General features: G+C 37.7%; 2 protein-coding genes across 2 annotated transcripts; one reads left to right on the top strand and one right to left on the bottom strand.

Moving 5' to 3' along the window:
• Window positions 1-1,274: 1,274 nt before the first annotated feature.
• Window positions 1,275-2,390, top strand: LRRC10 (leucine rich repeat containing 10). The gene has a single exon (XM_026667669.2). The coding sequence runs from the start codon at window positions 1,412-1,414 to the stop codon at window positions 2,246-2,248; it is 837 nt and encodes a 278-aa protein (XP_026523454.2). The 5' UTR covers window positions 1,275-1,411; the 3' UTR covers window positions 2,249-2,390.
• A 1,932-nt stretch (window positions 2,391-4,322) lies between these two features.
• CCT2 (chaperonin containing TCP1 subunit 2) lies at window positions 4,323-16,297 on the bottom strand. Its single transcript, XM_026667742.2, has 16 exons — window positions 16,210-16,297; window positions 15,101-15,175; window positions 14,915-14,980; window positions 14,722-14,833; window positions 13,853-13,929; window positions 13,366-13,478; window positions 12,345-12,547; window positions 11,021-11,121; window positions 10,810-10,937; window positions 7,940-8,043; window positions 7,157-7,276; window positions 6,697-6,825; window positions 6,500-6,603; window positions 5,961-6,060; window positions 5,327-5,468; window positions 4,323-4,569 (listed from the first exon to the last, which is right to left on the bottom strand). The coding sequence occupies exons 1-16, from the start codon at window positions 16,210-16,212 to the stop codon at window positions 4,539-4,541; spliced, it is 1,608 nt and encodes a 535-aa protein (XP_026523527.1). The 5' UTR covers window positions 16,213-16,297; the 3' UTR covers window positions 4,323-4,538.
• Between the last annotated feature and the right edge of the window lie 3,412 nt (window positions 16,298-19,709).

The raw sequence follows: 19,709 nt of genomic DNA, 5'->3' as shown, positions 1-19,709 counted from the left end.
AAACTGCCCAGACAAGTCCGTGTGATTTTCTTGGTGAGGTTCTTCAGAGGTGATTTGCTATGGCCTCCTTCCTAGGGCTGAGAGAGTGACTCTGGCTTTTTGCATAAATCAGGACTAGAACTCATGGTATTCTGGTTTCTCGCCTGATGACTTAATCACTACACCAAACTGGCTCTCAAAATGAGTCAAGAAAGGAAACTAATTTGATGTTGTCTTACTACAGAATCAGTGTAATCTCATGGTCAGAGTGAACTAAAATTGAGGAAAGCAGGATTCAAACCATATCCAGTCACTAACATTGGATAGTAATCTTCTGACAAGTTTATTGGAGGATGAAATATTGGGAAAGGGAAAAACCATACACTGAGCCCTAAAAGCTTTTTTTTTTTTTCTTAAAAGCTTCCATCTTTCAGAGGCAGAACAAATATATGAATCGGTTCCCACCCTCTCCCCACACAACAAAACTCATTATCTGCAATATTGTATTTCATTATCTCTCTGTTGAGACTTTGGCTATGTCAATGGTCACAAGATGCAATAGCTTAAGGTCATAATGATCTATGTTGATAAAACAGATTAATGGTTAAATGGTAAGCTAGACCTTCCCACCTAAATTTTATATTTTGACACATCCCAAAAAATACTAAAGAAATGGAATAAAACACAAATTGTCACACTTGTTAAATTATTTAATAAATATGGCAATTTGTGTTTTGCAACAAAAAGCCACGTTTCTGGCTTAGAGAATGTGTAACTAACTGTGTTTATGCAAACTGCACTAATCCATTGCATTTCATATCAGATGCTTTAAAACATTTCTCATTCCGTGCTTTTTAAATAAAAGTCTGCCGGTGGGGACCCAGATCTGAATTAGGATCATATGAAATGAAGGGGAAATTAAGGCCATACCTAATTTTTCTGCTACTGAGGCTGATATTCAATGCCTTGTTCACCCTGCCATAAACACAGATTCGTATCACTTGCTAAACCAAAATCAGGAAGTCATGTCACGACTTAACACGTGTCTGAACCCATACATATGAATGGATAAGTTGCTGAAAGTATTTATCATGTTGGTGGTCATTAAGTCATGGGACACAAACCTCAACATGAAACATCCTAAAGAGGAAACTCAGAAGCATTTCCAAAAACATTTGAGATCAACAAGAACTTCCCTGAGATAGTTTTACTGCCCTTTTCTATTAGAGCTGCTCCACAGGAATGTCTGTAGTTCTCATCAGCAGACACTCATTTGCTTATCAGAAATATTTCAGGGCTCTTGAAAATCATGATTGTTGCCATGTAGACCATGCCTCTATTTTACTGGGAAGAGGAAATGCCAGAGGAGCAGACTAAAACTCATCTACAGGGAATATTCATCTGACTCTAAAAGCCATTGCAACTTTGAAGAATGGGCAACACATTAAGAGCGATTATAGCCTTTCTCCCATTTGACGAGTGCCAGAAATACATCCTAGGAGACCTTGAAGAGATGCCAATTGATAAGATGTTGGATCTGAGTGGCAGGCAAGTGAGACGGTTTCCTGTGTGTGTTTGCTCTTTCAGTGAGCTGGTCAAGCTGTATTTGAGCAACAACAACCTGAATCATCTGCCCCCTGAGTTAGAACAGTTACAGAACCTTCAGATCCTGGCACTGGATTTCAACAACTTCCACACACTACCCCAAGTGGTGTGCACCTTGAAAGAGCTGTGTATCCTTTATCTGGGCAATAACAAACTGGGAGACCTACCTGCTGAGATGTATCAGCTCCAAAACCTCAAGACTTTATGGATTGAATCCAACCGCCTGTACCACCTGCCCAATGTGGTGTGTGAACTGAAGCACCTCAAGACGCTGCATGCTGGATCCAATGCACTCCGCTCTCTGCCTGGAGAGCTTCTGTATCTGAAGGAACTGCGTACGATCTGGCTCTCCAGCAACTTACTGACCGATTTCCCACCAGTGCTTTTGCACATGCCTTTCCTGGAAGTGATTGATGTGGACTACAATACCATTCATGATTTCCCCAGTCTCGTCCACCTGAATGGTTTGAAATTGGTGATCTATGACCACAACCCCTGTAGAAATGCACCCAAGGTGGCTAAGGGGGTACACAGAGTTGGGAGGTGGTCAGAGGAGAGCCCCGAGCCTAGGAAGCGATCTGGGATGGACAAGGACAAAGGAATAGAAGACATCAACTCCCTGCTGCCTCCCCCTCCCCCTCTCTCCTGCAAAGTGTCCAATTAAAGCACAAGAACATTCCTCAACCACCAAAGACTGAAGAATTATTAGTGCCTACACTACCTCTTGGAAAAGTTCAACAGGATGCTCGGACTGGCTTTTGCTTTTGCAGACTTGCATGAAAGTGACATTGGCAGAATATCTCTTGTTCCAGTGGTATGTATGTGTCTGTATGCCTGCACATGCACAGTAGCTATGTGAATACTTGTAGCAAATGCATAGTTGGAAAAAAATCAGAACAGAGATGGTACAGAACAGCTGTAATGTTATGTAAGTGCTTCTTTTCCCAAGAATCAAAATGGAAGGCTAAAGCAATGCACAGATGAATCATGTCAGGATAGCCATTTTTTTTATTTAAACAGATGTTGGATAAATTTATTGCATTTATTGCCAATAAATTATAGCACTGGATTCTTAATAATAAGGCATTGTCTAGATTAAACAGAGGTCTCGAAACTTGGCAACTTGTGGATTTAAATTCCCAGGATTCTCCAGCCAGTTGCCAAGTTTGGGGACCCATGATCTAGAAGCATCCTGAAAACATTTTGAAAGTTTTTATCCTGTTTATAATTATTGGTTAATATAAATAAGCAACATTTCAAACCAGCTGCTATTTAAATAAGATATTTCAATCAGATCCTAAAATGTTCTTAAGAATTATTAAATCTGGAGAAAAAATGATTTGGCATTTTTTTCACTTGATCTTAGCCAAAAGGCCCTTTCTTCCTCTCATCTCCCCCTCTCTCTCTCATGTGTGTGTTCCCTGTTGAACCATTTCCAGAAACAGGCGAGGGTTTGGTTTTTTTGTTTTGTTTTGGAGTGATAGAGGGGGGAGAGATAGAGAGGGAGAGAGACATAGACAGAGACCGAGAGATAGAGAGAAGGGGAGAGGGAGATAGGAAAAGGTGGAGAGATACACAGAGAGGAAGGACAGAAGGAGAGAGGGAGAGAGACACAGAGGGGGGAGAGAGATAGAGTTGGGAGAGAGATACAGAGACGGGGGAGATAGAGGGAGGGAGAGACATAGAGAGGGAGAGATAGAGGGAGAGGGGGAGAGACATAGACACAAAGAGAGAGACAGAGAGAGGGAAAGAGAGAGACAGAGATGGAGATGTCAAAAGGGTTTTGTGGCTCCCGTTCTCTGCCCTAATGACTGGCTGGGTGGGCGTGGCTGAGTGGGTCACGTGACTGATGACAAGCTGGCCACGTCCACCCAGGTTTTGTGGCTCCTGGTGTTTCCTTTTGTGGGAAACGGGTCCAAGTGGCTCTTGAGTATTTAAGGTTGCAGACCCGACCTAGATGGTTCAACTGACACAAAATGCTACTTTGTTTTGGGAAATCTAATGGAAGACATCTATATATTCAATGAATTAGTTATCATTTATTTCTAACTCATTTCACTCCCTTTGATTTTAAAAATCTGCATCAGATGGGGCTATGGCCTTCTGGGGATGTAGCTCTTAACTACTATTAGTCATAAATTTACCAAACATTTAAAAGTTACTAAGTCAAGGTTCCAAAATTAAGGAGTTTCTTTCCCAAAGCTTAGAAACTATATATAGCAGGATACAAAAAGGTATGTCCAATCAGCTATTTTTCTCTTTTCTTTCAAAATTCAGAAGTCTGTTTATCCACAGTGTTACATATATACAGAATATATTTTAAAAAGTGGTGGGTAAGCAGAACCCAATTTGGCAATGCATTTTGGAACCTAATTTTTTTTGCTTATCTGAGAGTATATACAGTACTTAAGAACCAAATTACTTTGCACTTGCTACTACATAAAGAAAATCTACTACAATATCTTATATTTATTAATGTAAGAACAACTAATCTGATACTTTCCTGAAGTGTTCAATTGTAACTTCCCTAATTCCTTATTACTGGCCACATTGGTTGAGGCTGATGGAAACTGAGGAATAAACTAAACACAAGATTCAATTTTTAAGGTTAAAATGATACTCTGCTTTTAAGATCAAACTGCCATCTACAAATGTTTTAAGTAACCTGCTCTTTCACTTTTACAAGTTTAAGTGCACATTTAGTGGAATAATGATAAGAAACTAAAAGATTAAACCCATTTCTATTTGAAATGTTTATTGTGAGTACTACACAAAAGGAACAGTGAAGGAGTACAGATGTTGTACAATGAATTAAGTGTTTTTAAAAAAACAATATAAGTTAAACCAAAACACTTATATGCCAGTGCTAAATGTGCCAATCCTTCTGTAATCTGTTAGAAGTACACCCAGTCTGAAAATGTCTGGTTTGAATGTTCTTTCTGAATGCAGAATGCTCAACAAGGATACCGATCTGGGACTCGTTTCCTGAAAGAAGCAGAACTGAGTATAAGAAAATGCCACAGGACAGAAAAGTATTTCTCTATTCAAAATAGCAATAGCAATAGCACTTAGATTTATATATCACCCCATAGTGCTTTACAGCACTCTCTGGGCAGTTTATGTCAATATATTGCCCCAACAATCTGGGTCTCATTTTACAGACCTCAGAAGAATGGAAAGTTGAGTTAATCTTGACACTCGTCAGGATTGAATTCTAGGGTGCGGGCAGAGTTTGACTGCGAAACTGCATTTTAACCACTGTACCACCAATTAATTATAAATGGTAAATCTCAATTTAAGATTTAATTAAGTAGCTTTAGCTCATATAACCTAGTAACAGTGAATCATAAAATAAATACTAAAGCTATTTGTGCAATATTTAAACTGAAAAACAGGGGTAGATAATTAAAAATATAGATGTCCCATTCATGCATCTCTTCCAACTGTATATTACCAAATGAGAGTAATTTTTGGCCTTTTTAAACCACAATCAACTATATATTGAGTCTCCACAGAGATTAATCCAACTATGTCGCTTGAACTCTTCCCAAAAGTCAATGATTTCCACCTATGGTGATTTCTGCCTATCCCTGGTGATATCTCTGCCTATTCCTGTTGCCTGAGATCAAGATAGTAATTAGGAAAAAAAAAACATTATGCTCAAAATCCTGTCCACCCATTGCAAAATATTTGATATTCAATTAGCTCATTCCCTCACAAGTGCTGAAAAGTTACATTTTACCTTGGTGCCGCCTTGATGATGTCATCAACACGGAGAATGACTTCTGCTGCTTCAGCAGCACTTAACAAAACCTGACGTTTCACTTGAAAGCTTTCAACGACTCCTAGACTTGCCATGTCTGCAATAGCAGCTTCTTTCATATCTTCAAGAGATTACAGGAAATTATTGACGTTTTCATTTTTGTTTCTGTTGCAGTTTTCAACTACAAACTATTGTTTATTAAAGTCATCCATATTATAAACTTGTGGATTAGATTAGTTGGTGACCTGGAGAGGAAGAGCTCAGATGTCCATTTATATCTGAGGAGTGTTTCTGAGTACACAATCAGCCCAGGACTGAGATTTTATCAGAGATATTTGAAGCTTTATACTAAATTTCCATATTTTGTTTAGGCATGGCCACATTTTCTAGGCCTATATGAAGCCAAAGTTCAAAACACATAGAAGAAACTCAGGTTGTGCTTGCAATTAATATTAGAACTGAACTCACAATATTTTCCAATAAAAGTTCTAAGTGAGGGGAGACAGAGAAAGAATATTTTATCAATTTTGTAAAAACTGCAGTTTATCAGCAGATACCTACTGGGTTTTTTTCCCACTCATGCACTAAGATTTTATTAAAAACATGAACTTACCAAGTCCATAGGTATTCTTCCCTTCACTGTGGGCAGCTCGAAGTTGGGAAACCAAATCCGCACTATCATACCCAGCATTTTCAGCTATGATATTTGGGAGCTACAAAGATAGGCTTTTATTAAAGAACTATTTGAGATCAGTACCAAATAAGGAACAAAAGCTAAGTCAAACATAAGATACCATGCAACAAATCTCAATAATATTCATTCACATTTAAGTATTTTCAATTACAGCTAGAATGCTAACTGGGGGACAGGGTCAATTACAGCATTATTCCATTTCCAGACCTATTTCTTTTAATTGGGCCTTTTACATTGTATGCTGTATATTATTTAGATGGCTACCTCGAAGAGAAATAGTTCAGAATATTAATCAGTATCTTTTTTTCAAGACTCATGGAACAAGTAACTTATCCCATAAAAATGCATAAGGATTTCTCCCAAGAGTTAAAACACTCAAAAGGCTAGCTGCTGGTTTTTTCCATATTGTTTAGCTTTATATATTTACTTCTAATACAATTAACGGGAGAGGAGCTTACCGTACTTAGAGCCTTAGCAAAAGACTCAATTGCTAATGATTCTTTGCCAGGGGTTCTTTTTGCAAGCTCCCACACTGCATTAGCCATTAACATCTCTGAACAGCCTGAAAATTTGAAAAACCAAATCTTAGCCAATGTAAATAAATACATAATCTTTGCATTGAAGAAAATGTAGATTTCAAAGTTTGAATACTCACCTCCACCATACACAGTTCTAGTATCTTTGACTGTCTGGGCAAGAACACAAAGTGCATCATGCAGTGATCTTTCAGCCTCATCTATGATTTGCTGTGTTGCACCACGTAAGACTATGGTGCAAGCTTCACCTAAGAATCAAAAAAGTGAAAAACGTGTAAATTTAAATTTAAAGAGTCTTAGATTATTAGCGGATACCTAATTACCAACTCTACTATACCTACTAGATCAGAAATACAACATGCATGTTATAACGTATGGATCATCAATGTGAATTCATGGGGTCTCTTCACATATGGTCAGCTATTACTTTTACATTCTCCTGCTTTCCCCTATTTTGGTCTGGTCACTGCACAGTACAAGTAATGCTAATAATTTATAAATAATTGGATAAGGATTCTTGTGTCCAACATTTAGTAGGATACGAATAACTGGAGAATAGGATTGCTCAATCAACCTTACCCATAGCAACTCCAGAGAAATGAATAAGTTTATCTTCACCAATCATGACCTCTTCAATTAGCTTGCAGCTTCCTAGCTTTACTAGTTCTGGGTGATCAAAAGTTGAAGCAATTTCGCCACCTAAAAAATTAAAGTTCATATAAATCATTTTCACTTGCATAATAGTTTCAGAGATGGACCATTTATCTTCCCAAATTGCTAAAATAAAGCAAAAATGTGTTCTCTTCCTAAGTATCTCTGATAGCTTTATGAAGAAATGGCTATTATACTGCTACTTGACAACAAATTGTTATGAACAAATCATTTTCTATACAAGAGAATAGAAAAATATTAAAATTCCATTGATTATTTGACATTGTCCAACACCTTCTTTCATGCGTCAATAGATTTGTTTTTACAACTTGAAGACCAATTTTTTAAAATGCAGAACTATGGAATTTCTCTGAAGACTATCAAGAGAAATCAACAAGAAATAATGCTAAAAGAAAATTGTCATCCAAAACAACTGAGAGTCAAGAAGCTTTTGCACAAGGGAAAGACATTTTGATTCATGGGAAAAGACGCCCAATCTCTTACTCACCCATCCATAGCTACCATTCCCTGCATAACATACCTTTAAGTATTCTTAAGATTCAGGAATTTTTTCTTTAGAAATTAGGAAATAATCTAAAATTCTTTGTTTTTACTTTCTCTATCCCATTTCCTCCAACTAAACTGAAAATATTTCAAGAGTAAATAGTGAAAATCAACACTAATTTGTAGAACAGATTATGTTTTACTTACCTGTCACAAGAGCTAGACGTTCAACTCCAGCAAAATCTGCATGCTCAATTGCCATAACTCCAGCAGCAGCAAACATTTGTTCTGGGTAATTATAAATCAACTGCCTGTAATGAAAGCATACAGCATTCCTAATCACATGGGAACAATGATTATTCTCCAACTGTTATATCCTAAAAACCTTCTTCATGCACACAAAAACACAATAGATAATCCAATGCAATATCCAATATGGGAATAAAAGTCTGATAATTCTAATTCACAATGCCTGGAAATTATCAGTTTTAATTCAACATTTCTGAAGGACGGTTGATTAAAAAACCAGGTTTTCAAGTTCAAAGTGGTCTGGACTTGACAAGACTGACAAAAGCCTTTAAGAGACCATCAGCAAGAGAATCAAAAAGTTGTGGCCCAAAATAGGTGCATGCAAACACTGCATTTCAAAATGCACAACTCCAAATAACAAATGTTCCTAAAATTGTTTCCAAATTGTCTGCTACCAAATTAATATTTGGTAATTCACCAGGCATTTTTCTACACTCAACTGAATGAGGACAATCATTAGGGATCAGGCAAATTGTCAGTATGTCAAGTCCTTGTAAGGAAAAACAACTCTATTATTCATAAGCAACTCATGATCCTATATGCATAGAAATAATCATTTATGGCCCCCCAGACATACTTATAAAGTTTCGATTGGAAGAATGGGAATGCTCAGTAGCTGAAATAACATGTGAACTATGAACTGTTTACTGATCAGTAAAATTAAGAACAATGGTTTGTTGGATATCTATGTAATATACTTTAGAATATAAGCACAAGTTATAAATATTAATATGAGACAGAAAATCAATGCACAAAAGGCATCATCCACAGGTAGAGGGAAGTATCAAAACAGACATGACAGATACAGTGTTACAATGCAAGCTCAACTCATTATATATGCATACAAAAGAAGTGAGGCTTGGGTGCAATATTATGCCTACCATCTTGTCTAATTTGAAACTGTCTAGTAAAGCTTCTTGGGACACAATCTAACTACTGTCATACATCAGAGTAATATAGTGGTTTCAAAAGTGTTCTAGTGAACAGAAGGTTCTTTCTGTCTTCATTTCCAATGCAATCAGCATTTCCTCTGGGCAAAACAAGCAGGGATGCAAACTCCATTGATTCCCCTTTCGGTAACTCCTCCAAATACCTAGGTATTCTCATCCTAAGAACTATAAAGGGAAGATAAACAATTTCTCTACTTTTATCTAAGTGGGAACATTCCGAGCATTAAATCTAGTTGGAGATAGAAGTAGTGAAACTGAAACTCTAAATCAGTGTTTCTCAACCTCAGCAATTTTAAGATCTGTGGACTAGAATTACCCAGCTAATATGTCTGCACATCTTAAAATTACTGAGATCAACAAAACCTGCTCTAAATCATGCCAATTATGTACAGTGGATACAAAAGTCTGCATACCTATGACAGAATGCCAGGTTTTTGAGATGTAAACAAATTAGATCAAAATAAATCACTTCAGAATTTTTTCCACCTTTAATACTGTGGTACCTTAGTATTCAACTGCTTTGAAACTTATTGCATTTGGTACTCAACATATTTTGATACATTTTGTTTCAGTATTCATTATTTACTCATCGGTGTTGGCTGCCTTGTGACTCATTACATTATTTCTAGTGGGGAAAAAATTATTTGGTATTCATAGTTTCTGGTACTCACGCCTCCCAGAACCAAATTAACAGTGAGTGCTAAGGTAACACTGTATAACTTATAAGCTCTTTAATTTAATTGAAAATCAAACTGAAATCTTTTAGGGGCGAAAATAACAAAAAATGTACAACATGGTTATATGAGTATATGATACTTAAGACACTTCGTTGAAGCACTTTCTGTTCTTATGGTAGCATTACGTCTTTTGGGATAGGACCTTATCAACATGGCACACCTTTCCTTGGGAATTTTTGCCCTCTCTTTGCAAAAGCACTCCAAATTTGTCAGACAGCCAGGGCACCTCCTGCACACAGCCCTCTTCAGGTCACCCCATAGATTTCCAATTGGATTCAGGTCCATGCTCTGGTGAGGTCATTCTTTTGTTGGAGATATGCATTGGGTCGTCGTTGTAGTAAAAGTTGAAATGCCTCACCTTCAGCATTTTAGCAGAGGCCTAAAGGTTTTGCCAAACATGACTGATATTTGGAACTGCTCATGATTCCTTCCACCTTGACTAAAGCCTCAGTTCCAAGCTGAAGAAAAAGAGCCCCCAAGCATAATGCTGCTACCATCGTGCTTCATTATGGATTCTGTGTATTTTTAATGTGCAGTGTTGGTTTTGCACAAAACATACCTTGCAGAATCATGACCAAAAAGCTCAATCATAATCTCATCATACCAGAATACATTTTCCTAGATGCTTTTGTCAAACTTGATATATTTGCAAAATGAACTGGACTTGGGTGTTTTTATTGTAAGAAAAATCTTCCATCTTGCCACCCTATCCCAGAGCCCAGACATATGAAGAATATGGGAGTATACAACCAGTACTTGTCAAACATTCCTGCATCTTCTTTAATGTTGCTATAGGTCTCTTGGACCATTTTTCTTCTTTTTTCATACATTTTGGAGGGACATCCAATTCTTGACAATATGGGTAGTGCCCATATTTTTTTCACTTTATAATTATCTTCACTGTGCTCCATGATATACCCAATGTCCTGGAATTTTTTGTACTCTACTCCTGACAGACATCTTCTAACAATGAGCTCCCTTTGATGCTTTGTAAGCTCTTTGCAGATTATGGCTTTTGCTGTAATATGAAACTTAATAAATGTCAGAAAAATCCTACTAGAGCAGTTGGCAAAATACATACCTGTTGATAAAACAGTTTATTCCATGCTTTAGAATACGCTCAACCTTCTCCTTCATTTTCTCCTTTTCTGCTTGTTCTATTTCTGCTACCTTTGCTGTGGAATCCACTCTTACACGGGAGCCAAATATCTACATCAAATGAATACAATAGGTATATTAACTAAAATGTCAATTGTTTCAATTATATTAAATGTATTATGAAATCCACTTACCTTAATTTTATCAGTATCCATGCCAGTATTGGCAATAAGTATCTTTGCATTTTCAATTCTTTTGGGCTGATTAACTCCAATTTTTTTATCCAACAGAAAACCTGAAAATAGTTTGCAGGATAAAACAATAAACGATTAAGGGAACTGTTTTAAATCTGTATACTATTAAAATTCTCATGTGTTTGATATTTAATAATCTTCAATTGAGCAAAACAGTGCATCATAGGACAAAACCTCAAAGGGGCTAACCTACAGAATCGTGAGACCCATTATTCCTAAGGGAATGAAATCTGAGAATGTTTTGTCATTTCAGTGCCACTGCTGTTCAGCACTACCACAGTGCTGCCTCAATTATGGCTCAATTTCAACATTCCCGATAGCTTACTACAAGTTACTGGGGAATCCAGAAGGAACTGATACGATTACTGATGCTCCTTCTCACCTTCCCACCAGCAAAGTCCTTGCTTGTGGAAAGCTCACAGGGAGAAAGTCAATGAAGAAATGGTGTTCCCTCTGCCACTCCATCTATACCCACACCTTGCTGGCCATTCAGTCCTCTGCACTTACACCTTGCCATCCACTTGCAATTCCTTGCTCCCTTCTCCTTAACTACTTACCTGCTGGAAGGGAGAAAAATGAAGTAAGAGGATAGAATGAAAAGAAAGAGGAAGATTTCTGACACTCACTGCCAGCTTCCCATAAGCAAACTCAATAGAGAAGTTGCCAGGACAGTCACTCCTGCTCCCACCGATATTTTGCTCATCCACAGGCATATGTTTCTTTGTTTAGATAAGGTAATATCTCTGAAATTTATTCATTTGGAAAATTTATATTGCGGTTTATTTGCTCATGGTGACTTACAGGAAATATAAATCACGGGTATTCTAGTGTTTGATAAAATTGCAGCTTCAGTTTCTCATTATACAGTACATCCTATATAATGCCTTCCAAGAGCATTGTACGTCATGTGTAAGAATTTCGAAAAGCCAAATCTGCAGTAATGGAAACTCAAACATCCATTTTTGATAGTTACAGTTTTAAGAAAAGCCCAGTATACATGTATGTTCCAAATCATACATAAACTGAGAAATACAATAAATAAGAGAAAATTAAAATTATGCAAAATTATATATTAACGATCCCTCAAGAATTTGCTTTTACATTTTATTTTATCAAATAATATTGCTTGCTGTTTCATTGGTTAACTGGAACTTTTAACAATAATCTTTCTACTCAAGTCTGCAATAAGCACTGCCATTTTTATTGCAGATACATGTTGCTCTATTCATACAGCTAATCAAAACCACAGTCAGTAATACAATACCTTCATCCAAATAAGAGTCTATGAGACTTCCTCCTAACTTCTTGATGACATGAATAGCTTCTAAGTTTCCAGACCCTTTCAGCCTAAGGACCGCATCTACAGCAAGTTTTGTAAAATGATCTTTATGATGAGTAAGCAGTTTTGAAGATAGTGTTGTTTCAGCGATGTTCATTAAATCTTTATGAAATTTGGCTTCATTTTTACTTAAAACAGAAGAAGAAAAATGATTAGGACCACCAGCAAAAAATTACTTCTTAGCTCCAAGCCTTTCTACAAGATCTATATGTAAACAGGAAAATCTCATTCTCCTTTTTCCAAAACTATATTCATATGACTAATTGTTTTTAGAATGTAAAAAATAGCATTTTAGAACAGGGAACGAATAGCAAGAAATCCCACAATAATTTTTAGAATTCCAATAGATACCTGCTAGTGTGACTTCTCATTCTTGCACTTCAAAGAGATTTAAATAAATTGCTTACAGAGATAACTGAATTCACTAACAAGATATTGTTCCCAAAGGATGAACTTTGCAGTATTGAACATCTACAAACACCAAATGTTACAAAGTATCTATTCATCTACATATACTTATTTATTGTATTTAACAATATAGTAAATTGTTGCATCCTGGAACAGACCACTTTCCCAACTCTTAATATTTCCAAATATTGAACAATCTTCTAGAGAACAAAAACATTCAGAAAACATCCACTCTACATAGTAACAGTAAAAGTTTATAATGCATTGAAGAGTGAAATATATAGCACTAGGAAAATGGTAGATTGCATCTGATTAATGCTTGTATTAGTTTCCACAGGTATATATACTATATAGAATTCTGACATTCCGTGTATTTTGTTAGGTTACAGTAAGTATCAGTAAGTATCCTTTGTTTCAAATCTTTCCATTAGCAAAGAGCAATTAAGTTGTAAGCATTATTTTCTATAACCCTTTCTTATTAGTCATAATTTTGACTTCAAGCTTCATACAACACTACCTTGCCTGTGGCTATACTAACCCATTATCCACAGCTGACTTCACCAAGGCTTCTCTGGCTGCTCTTGTGGCTTCTCTCCAACCAGCAATAATGGTCTGAGGATGGATTTTCCTTGCAATCAATAGTTCTGCCTCCTATTAATGAAATATATTAGCATAGTTTTGTTTCCATCCTGAACTTATGCAAACATATCAATTATTTTTCAATTCTATTGAATATATATATAGTTTTCTCATTTGGTACATTTCAAAAATTATACTGAAACCAATTGTTAATTGATAGCATCTATCTTTATAACATAATTTCCAATATAATATAAAAATCAGCACTACCATTTTTTCTCAATGATTTCTTCTTAGATTATATAGTCCCTGTTATAAATTGTTTAGCAGCCAACAGCTTTTTTACATTTAAACCTCAATGATTTAGGAGCTATTTTTGAATAAATGTTGAAAATAGGCATCTCGTTTTATTTTTTTTAATTAAAAACAAAGATATAACAACTTACTCTTAGCAATTCAGCTGCCAGAACAGTTACTGAAGTAGTTCCATCACCAACTTCATCATCTTGAACCTTGGACATATCTGTAGAAATAGTATTTTATAATTAATAGTTCCCATTTGTTACATAGGGACCTCTCCAGCATTACACAGTGCTTTTCATTCAAAATCCTTACGATTTATATGGATTGTTTCCTAGTATGATTTGATTGCTTATTGTACCTTATGACTATCATTAAGTGTTGTACCTTATGATTCTTGACTCTTGACAAATGCATCTTTTCTCTTATGTATACTGAGAGTATTTGCACCAAGACAAATTCCTTGTGTGTCCAACCACACTTGGCCAATAAAGAATTCTATTCTATTCTATAAGGAAAAGTGCAAAAGTGTTGCCAATTCTTTAATGTGCAAACACATTTCCCCTTGGGCCTTGCTACAGTTGTGTAGAATAGCAGCATGATTCTAGGTGAAGCTGCTTTTAGGGAACTGAAGGCAGATGTAACATTTACTCCAAAGCACTTTTTACCCTTTGAATCCAGCGCATAGTTTCATTGTTCAGATTATAGAAATGTCACACATAAGCAAAGCTATGCAGACTGCTGAATCCCATAAGGATAGACGAGGTCTCCACCAATTTGCTTTTGATAGGCAAGATGTATCCTCAGCTTTTCTTGGCAAATAATTATATTTGTCTGGGAGCACAAAATCAGCTGAGTAAGCTGATAAAGCCAAACTACAGCTATAGATATTTTAATCAAAAGTAGAACATACATACTGCACATTTTACTAAACATATATTTATTTATACATATAATTAATGAATAATTTATAATTTTAAAAAAATATCTGAATAATATATTTAAACATACATACCAACCAAAATTTTAGCTGCAGGATTATCAATGCCAATTGATTTTAAGATGGTTGCCCCATCATTTGTCACTGTCACTGTCCCCTCTCTTCCAGTACTCAGAAGAATCTTGTCCTGCAAGTTACAAATTTGTGATTATAAAGCACCAGATTCAAAATATTAACAATGACGGAAAGTACTCTTACAGAATCTTACCATGCCTTTAGGCCCCAAAGTGCTTTTAACAAGGTCTCCAATGGCAATAGCTCCAACAAAAGAGGACTGTAATAGAAAGTCAATAAACATAATTTCTTTCAGCTTGGATTCAGGGTTCCAAAAATAAAAAAATACATTTCAACTTTAACATAGCTAGTTATTAGAATAAATCAATGACAGACTTACTAAACGAGCAGTTTCTGCTTTTTCTTCATCAGCACCAGCTTTGAAGATGTTCACAGGTGCAAGTGACATGGATGCCTGAATAAGTTATTGGAATATATAAACCACATTGAATAAAGTAACTTACAATGCACTTCACCAGTAACTCCAGTATTTTTTAATATGTAAATGTTATAGCACATAAGCATTTTAATGTTATTAAAATTATTAAAACAAAAGTATTAAAACAAAAGTTAATTTTTGGACTTCAACTAGGTTAAATATATTAGAACACAATCTCAATTTGTTAACACCATGCATAAGTTCAGTTTTTAAACTTATATTTACCATACTTTCATAATATTAGCCATGTTGTTTCTAAGTTATTTATACCTTGAATATATTGTTTGTTTTGGAGACAGGGTGAAAGTGATTTTTTTTTTAAAAAAAAGACCAGTGGTAACAACATGAAATTATTTAATAAATGTAACAGGACTCAAATTTCCAAGAAAATTAAATCTCTGAAAAAGATTGCTCTGACAGAAAGAGTGGGCTTTTCCATGGAAACAGTTTATGCAGACAGTGCTAGAGAATCAAAGTCTACTGTACTGGACAGTTGAAATCCAGCTTTCTCGACTGTAACAACTACAGAGGCGATGCTCAATTTTACGTCACTTACTGGTACTATGGGAATCGTAAAAAAAAAAAAAAAACCTCCCAGGAAACAGACTATATTCGCATTACATTTTGAAATTACATCTCAAGTGAAGGAAAGAAATTCGCTTCCTCGCGACGGTGGAGAACATTAGGAGGAGTTGAGGGGAAGAGGCCCTCGGTCCGCTTTCCCCAACACGGTTCTTCTGGAATGTGCCATCTGCCATTCCCATCGTCCCTGGCCTGCATGGTGCCGAGTCTCACCGGGTGGGAATGATGAGAGCTGCATCTTGCCGAGGAGAAATTACAACTCACGGGCCTAACCTTCCCCACCCAGCTCACCCAGCCGAGTCCGCTGCGAGCAGTTCTGGAACGTTCCATCTCCCCTCCCGCCAAAATGGCCCAAGGGCCCCACGGAGAAGGCGCTGCGACCTGGTGCGCTGCCGTGAAAACCCCCTCAGGACCGCGCCAAAGCTCACCATAGCGACGATGTTCTGAAGGCTCGAATCTATCCAGCCGCCTCGTGTCTGGGGATAAAGCCACCCGCTCGTGCCCACTAGCCAACGACCGCCGGAAATGACGGAAGCTCCCCCACCTCGCCGCCGGATGAGAAAGTTGCATGTCGGGAGATGTAGTTCTACGCTCTGCATTCACGCCTCGACTAACCATGGGCTATTTCTGATTTCTCAACAGCGTCTTTGTTGACAGTAGTGCGATCGCTACATTTTGCAGCGCAGCGCAGGCGACCCCAGCCGCTACAAATTGGTATTTTAGTTTCTCACAGCAACGAAAAGAAGCATCAGAAGTCTATATCAGTTCGTTTAGAAAAAGGGGGGGAAGTCCAGTGTTTGAAATCCACGCTGTTGTACACATAAAAAAGCTATACATATGTTTAACTCTCCTTGGTTTACTCCATGCTTAGGTTCACGATATGTGCTGAGCCATAAACAGTCAAAGCATATTGTGTTTAATGTATTTCAGTCTCTGAAATGAGCAATAAAAATGTGAAACCTGGGTCTTCTTTTGTTGCCCTGCACAGGAGAACAGAGCTGGAAATCAGGTTATTGGGGCGGTGAGAGAATGGGGATTTTACAGTATCCATCCCCTGCCACACCCACCAAGCCACGCCCACAGAAGCGGTAATAATGCTTGAATGCCACCACTGATGCATAAGTTTGAGACCTAAACATACTTGGTCAATTATTATTTTTTAAATGTTAATAAAGATTGTTAATGTACCATGACAGAAGCAATGATGAGATAGCATATAAACACAGCTGTTATAATCTAAAATTTAATGTAAGAGTGAAAGCCAGTATCTCTATTGTTCTTATTCTTTCTTCTTGGACATCTACTGTTATTCGCTTTTTCATTTCTGGCCCAAATGAAGGTCAGAATAGTAATAGAAATACAAGTAATGGCCCTCAGGCTGCATCAGTTACAGATCCAGAAAGTAAGTGCTATCCCAAAAGTACTTTTTCAGACTTTCTTTGTTTTTCCTTGAAGATGTTTTGCTTCTCATCCAAGAAGTTCCTTTTCTTGGATGAGAAGCAGAATGTCTTCAACAAAAAACAAAGAAAGTCCATTTGCCTGTTATAAGAAAAATCTAGTCCAATTCCAAGCTAGGAGAAAGACGCTGGAAATAAAATAGAGGCAGGCTGCAGGAAAGGAAGTCTCTGTTTATTTGGTAGCCGGAAACTAGTGACAGTGGCATGTTTCTGGGTTGGCTGACAAAATGGGATTGAGAGTAGGTGGGCTTTTATACATTATTTGAGGCTTTGTGATTAAGATGCCTGTTCCTACGCAAGAATATGTCCTTCAATATTTTAATGGCTGTTGTCAGATTCCTATGGTGTCATGTAGGAGTCATGGCTGGCTCTACAGGCAGAAGGGGAAATGCAAATTCTAGGTGTTTGTTTGTGCTAATCTTGTCCGTTTGGACTCCTTGCCTATTGTGTTGCTTATTTAGGGTTTCTGGCTGCTCTTTGCTTATGAATAGATTGACCCAGTCTTTCTGAATGGATACAAAATCTCCATTGCAAAAGACCAGCCTCTTCAAGTTCCTGCTTGAGGCTGTTTTCCTATGGCAAGAAGACTGGGGCTGCTTTTTGCCTTTGTTAAGATTTTTCTCCTCTTCTCCTTCATCCTGCTTCTTTTTAATATTAAGAATAAATAATACTTTAATTTGGGGGAGGGCCTTCCTACATGCCTTTTGAAAAAGCACCTTTGGGACAACCATAACCTGGATGACTGAGAATCTCCATAGTCAAAGAAAGTATTATATATTATATTATTGTATATTATATACATTCTCTGATTCAACAAATAAATTTGATCATTGTTTTATAAAGCATCTTAACAGAGCCTTGGTGGCGCAGTGGTTAGAGTGCAGTATTGCAAACTTCTACTGACAACCAGCTGCCTGCAATTTGGCAGATCGAATCTCACCAGGCTCAAGGTTGACTCAGCCTTCTGAGGTGGGTAAAATGAGGACCCAGGTTATTGGGGAGAATATGCTGACTCTGTAAACAACTTAGAGAGGGCTGCAAAACACTATCAAGCGGTATATAAGTCTAAGTGCTATTGCTATTGCTAAGTGCTATTAATGTGATATGGTAGTAGGAAAACAACTGTTCTGCTGGTCCAGTCAATTTAATTAAAGGCATAATTAGGACCAGTTGAATGACTTATTAAACAATCAGGGTTAATTTGGCTCAGACACTTGTCTGCTTATCACTGTAGATCGTCCACAAACAGTAAGGGGTTGGGTCCTTTACATCTTCCACCCTGAAGCTCAGGGCTGCGTGCTCAGCCCCTACCTGTACTCATTGTATGCACATGACTGCATATCCTCAAATCCATCTAACTTCATAATAAAGTTTGCAGATGACACGACAATGCTGGGGCTTATAACTGGAGGGGATGAATCAGCATACAAGGAAGAAGTCCAGAAGGGATCCACATGGTGTTCAAAAAAACAACTTACATCTAAATACTAGCAAAACAAAGGAGATGGTGCTGGATTTCCAGAAGCATAGAGAGGAACCTGCACCACTGTATATCAAGGGGGGGCTGCATGGAGAAGGTTTCCTCTTTTAAATTCTTGGGAGTGCTCGTTAGTTAAGACCTCACCTGGAAAAACAACACTTCCCTGGTGGTTAGTAAGACTCAACAGAGATTTAATTTCCTTAGAGTCGTACGGAAAAATGAGGTGGAACAATGACTGATGACTTCTTTCTATCAGTCCACCATAGAAAGTGTCCTCACATACTGTATAACAATATGGTATGCTGGTTCAACAGCCGCAGATAGGAAGGCACTACAGAGAGTGATTAATTCGGCACAAGAAACCATTGGTTGCCCCCTAACACCACTGGATGACATCGCCAGGTCTCGTTGTTTCAGCAGAGTAAGGAAGATACTTAGAAATGATTCACACCCTGGCTAGGGTCTCTTTTCACTTTTACCATCAGGCAGAAGACACAGAAGTATAGCCAGCCAGACAAACAGCTTTAAAAACAGCTTCTACCCGTGGGCCGTCAGACTCCTAAATACAATCACAATCACTCCACGTACATATAGAAACATATGACTAGTTTTCCCCCCAATTACTTGTATAAGGATTCTCTTATTCTCTTTTCCAGCGGTCGCCAACCGGTGGGCCATGGCCCACTGGTAGGCCATGGAAAATTTTTGGTGGGCCACAGAAGAAATGGCCGCCAAAAACAATTAATCTGGCCTGCGCAGTTCTCTTGCCTCCCGGCTCTTCGAGGGACCCCGGAGTCAGGTCCTGAGGTGCACGCGGCAACCAGCTCCCACACACAGCGGCGGCAACAACATTCCCCACCCCCAGCGCCCACTGTTAGCACTCCCCATTAGTTCTTTAGCTTTGAATTGCTCCCGCCTCTTTCCTTCCCCCTCCCCTCCATGTGCAGGCAGGCAAGGAAAGGGAGATGGACCCATGCCCAGCTCTCTGCTT

Source organism: Notechis scutatus, chromosome 6 (genome assembly GCF_049901735.1).
Source record: "Notechis scutatus isolate UNSWTSFEM ecotype Mainland chromosome 6, rNotScu1.2, whole genome shotgun sequence".
Classification (NCBI taxonomy): domain Eukaryota; kingdom Metazoa; phylum Chordata; class Lepidosauria; order Squamata; family Elapidae; genus Notechis; species Notechis scutatus.
This window is presented reverse-complemented; position numbering and strand designations above follow the sequence as displayed.

What these genes read in the sequence shown, in the direction of transcription:
- LRRC10 (XM_026667669.2), top strand. Translation starts at nt 1,412, where the DNA reads ATGGGCAACACATTAAGAGCGATTATAGCCTTTCTCCCATTTGACGAG.
- CCT2 (XM_026667742.2), bottom strand. An exon ending in ATAAACTGTTTTATCAACAG is followed by an intron (nt 8,044 to 10,809) that starts GTATGTATTTTG and finishes CTTTCATTACAG; the next exon opens with GCAGTTGATTTATAATTACC. An exon ending in TTGCTAAGGCTCTAAGTACG is followed by an intron (nt 6,061 to 6,499) that starts GTAAGCTCCTCT and finishes CTATCTTTGTAG; the next exon opens with CTCCCAAATATCATAGCTGA.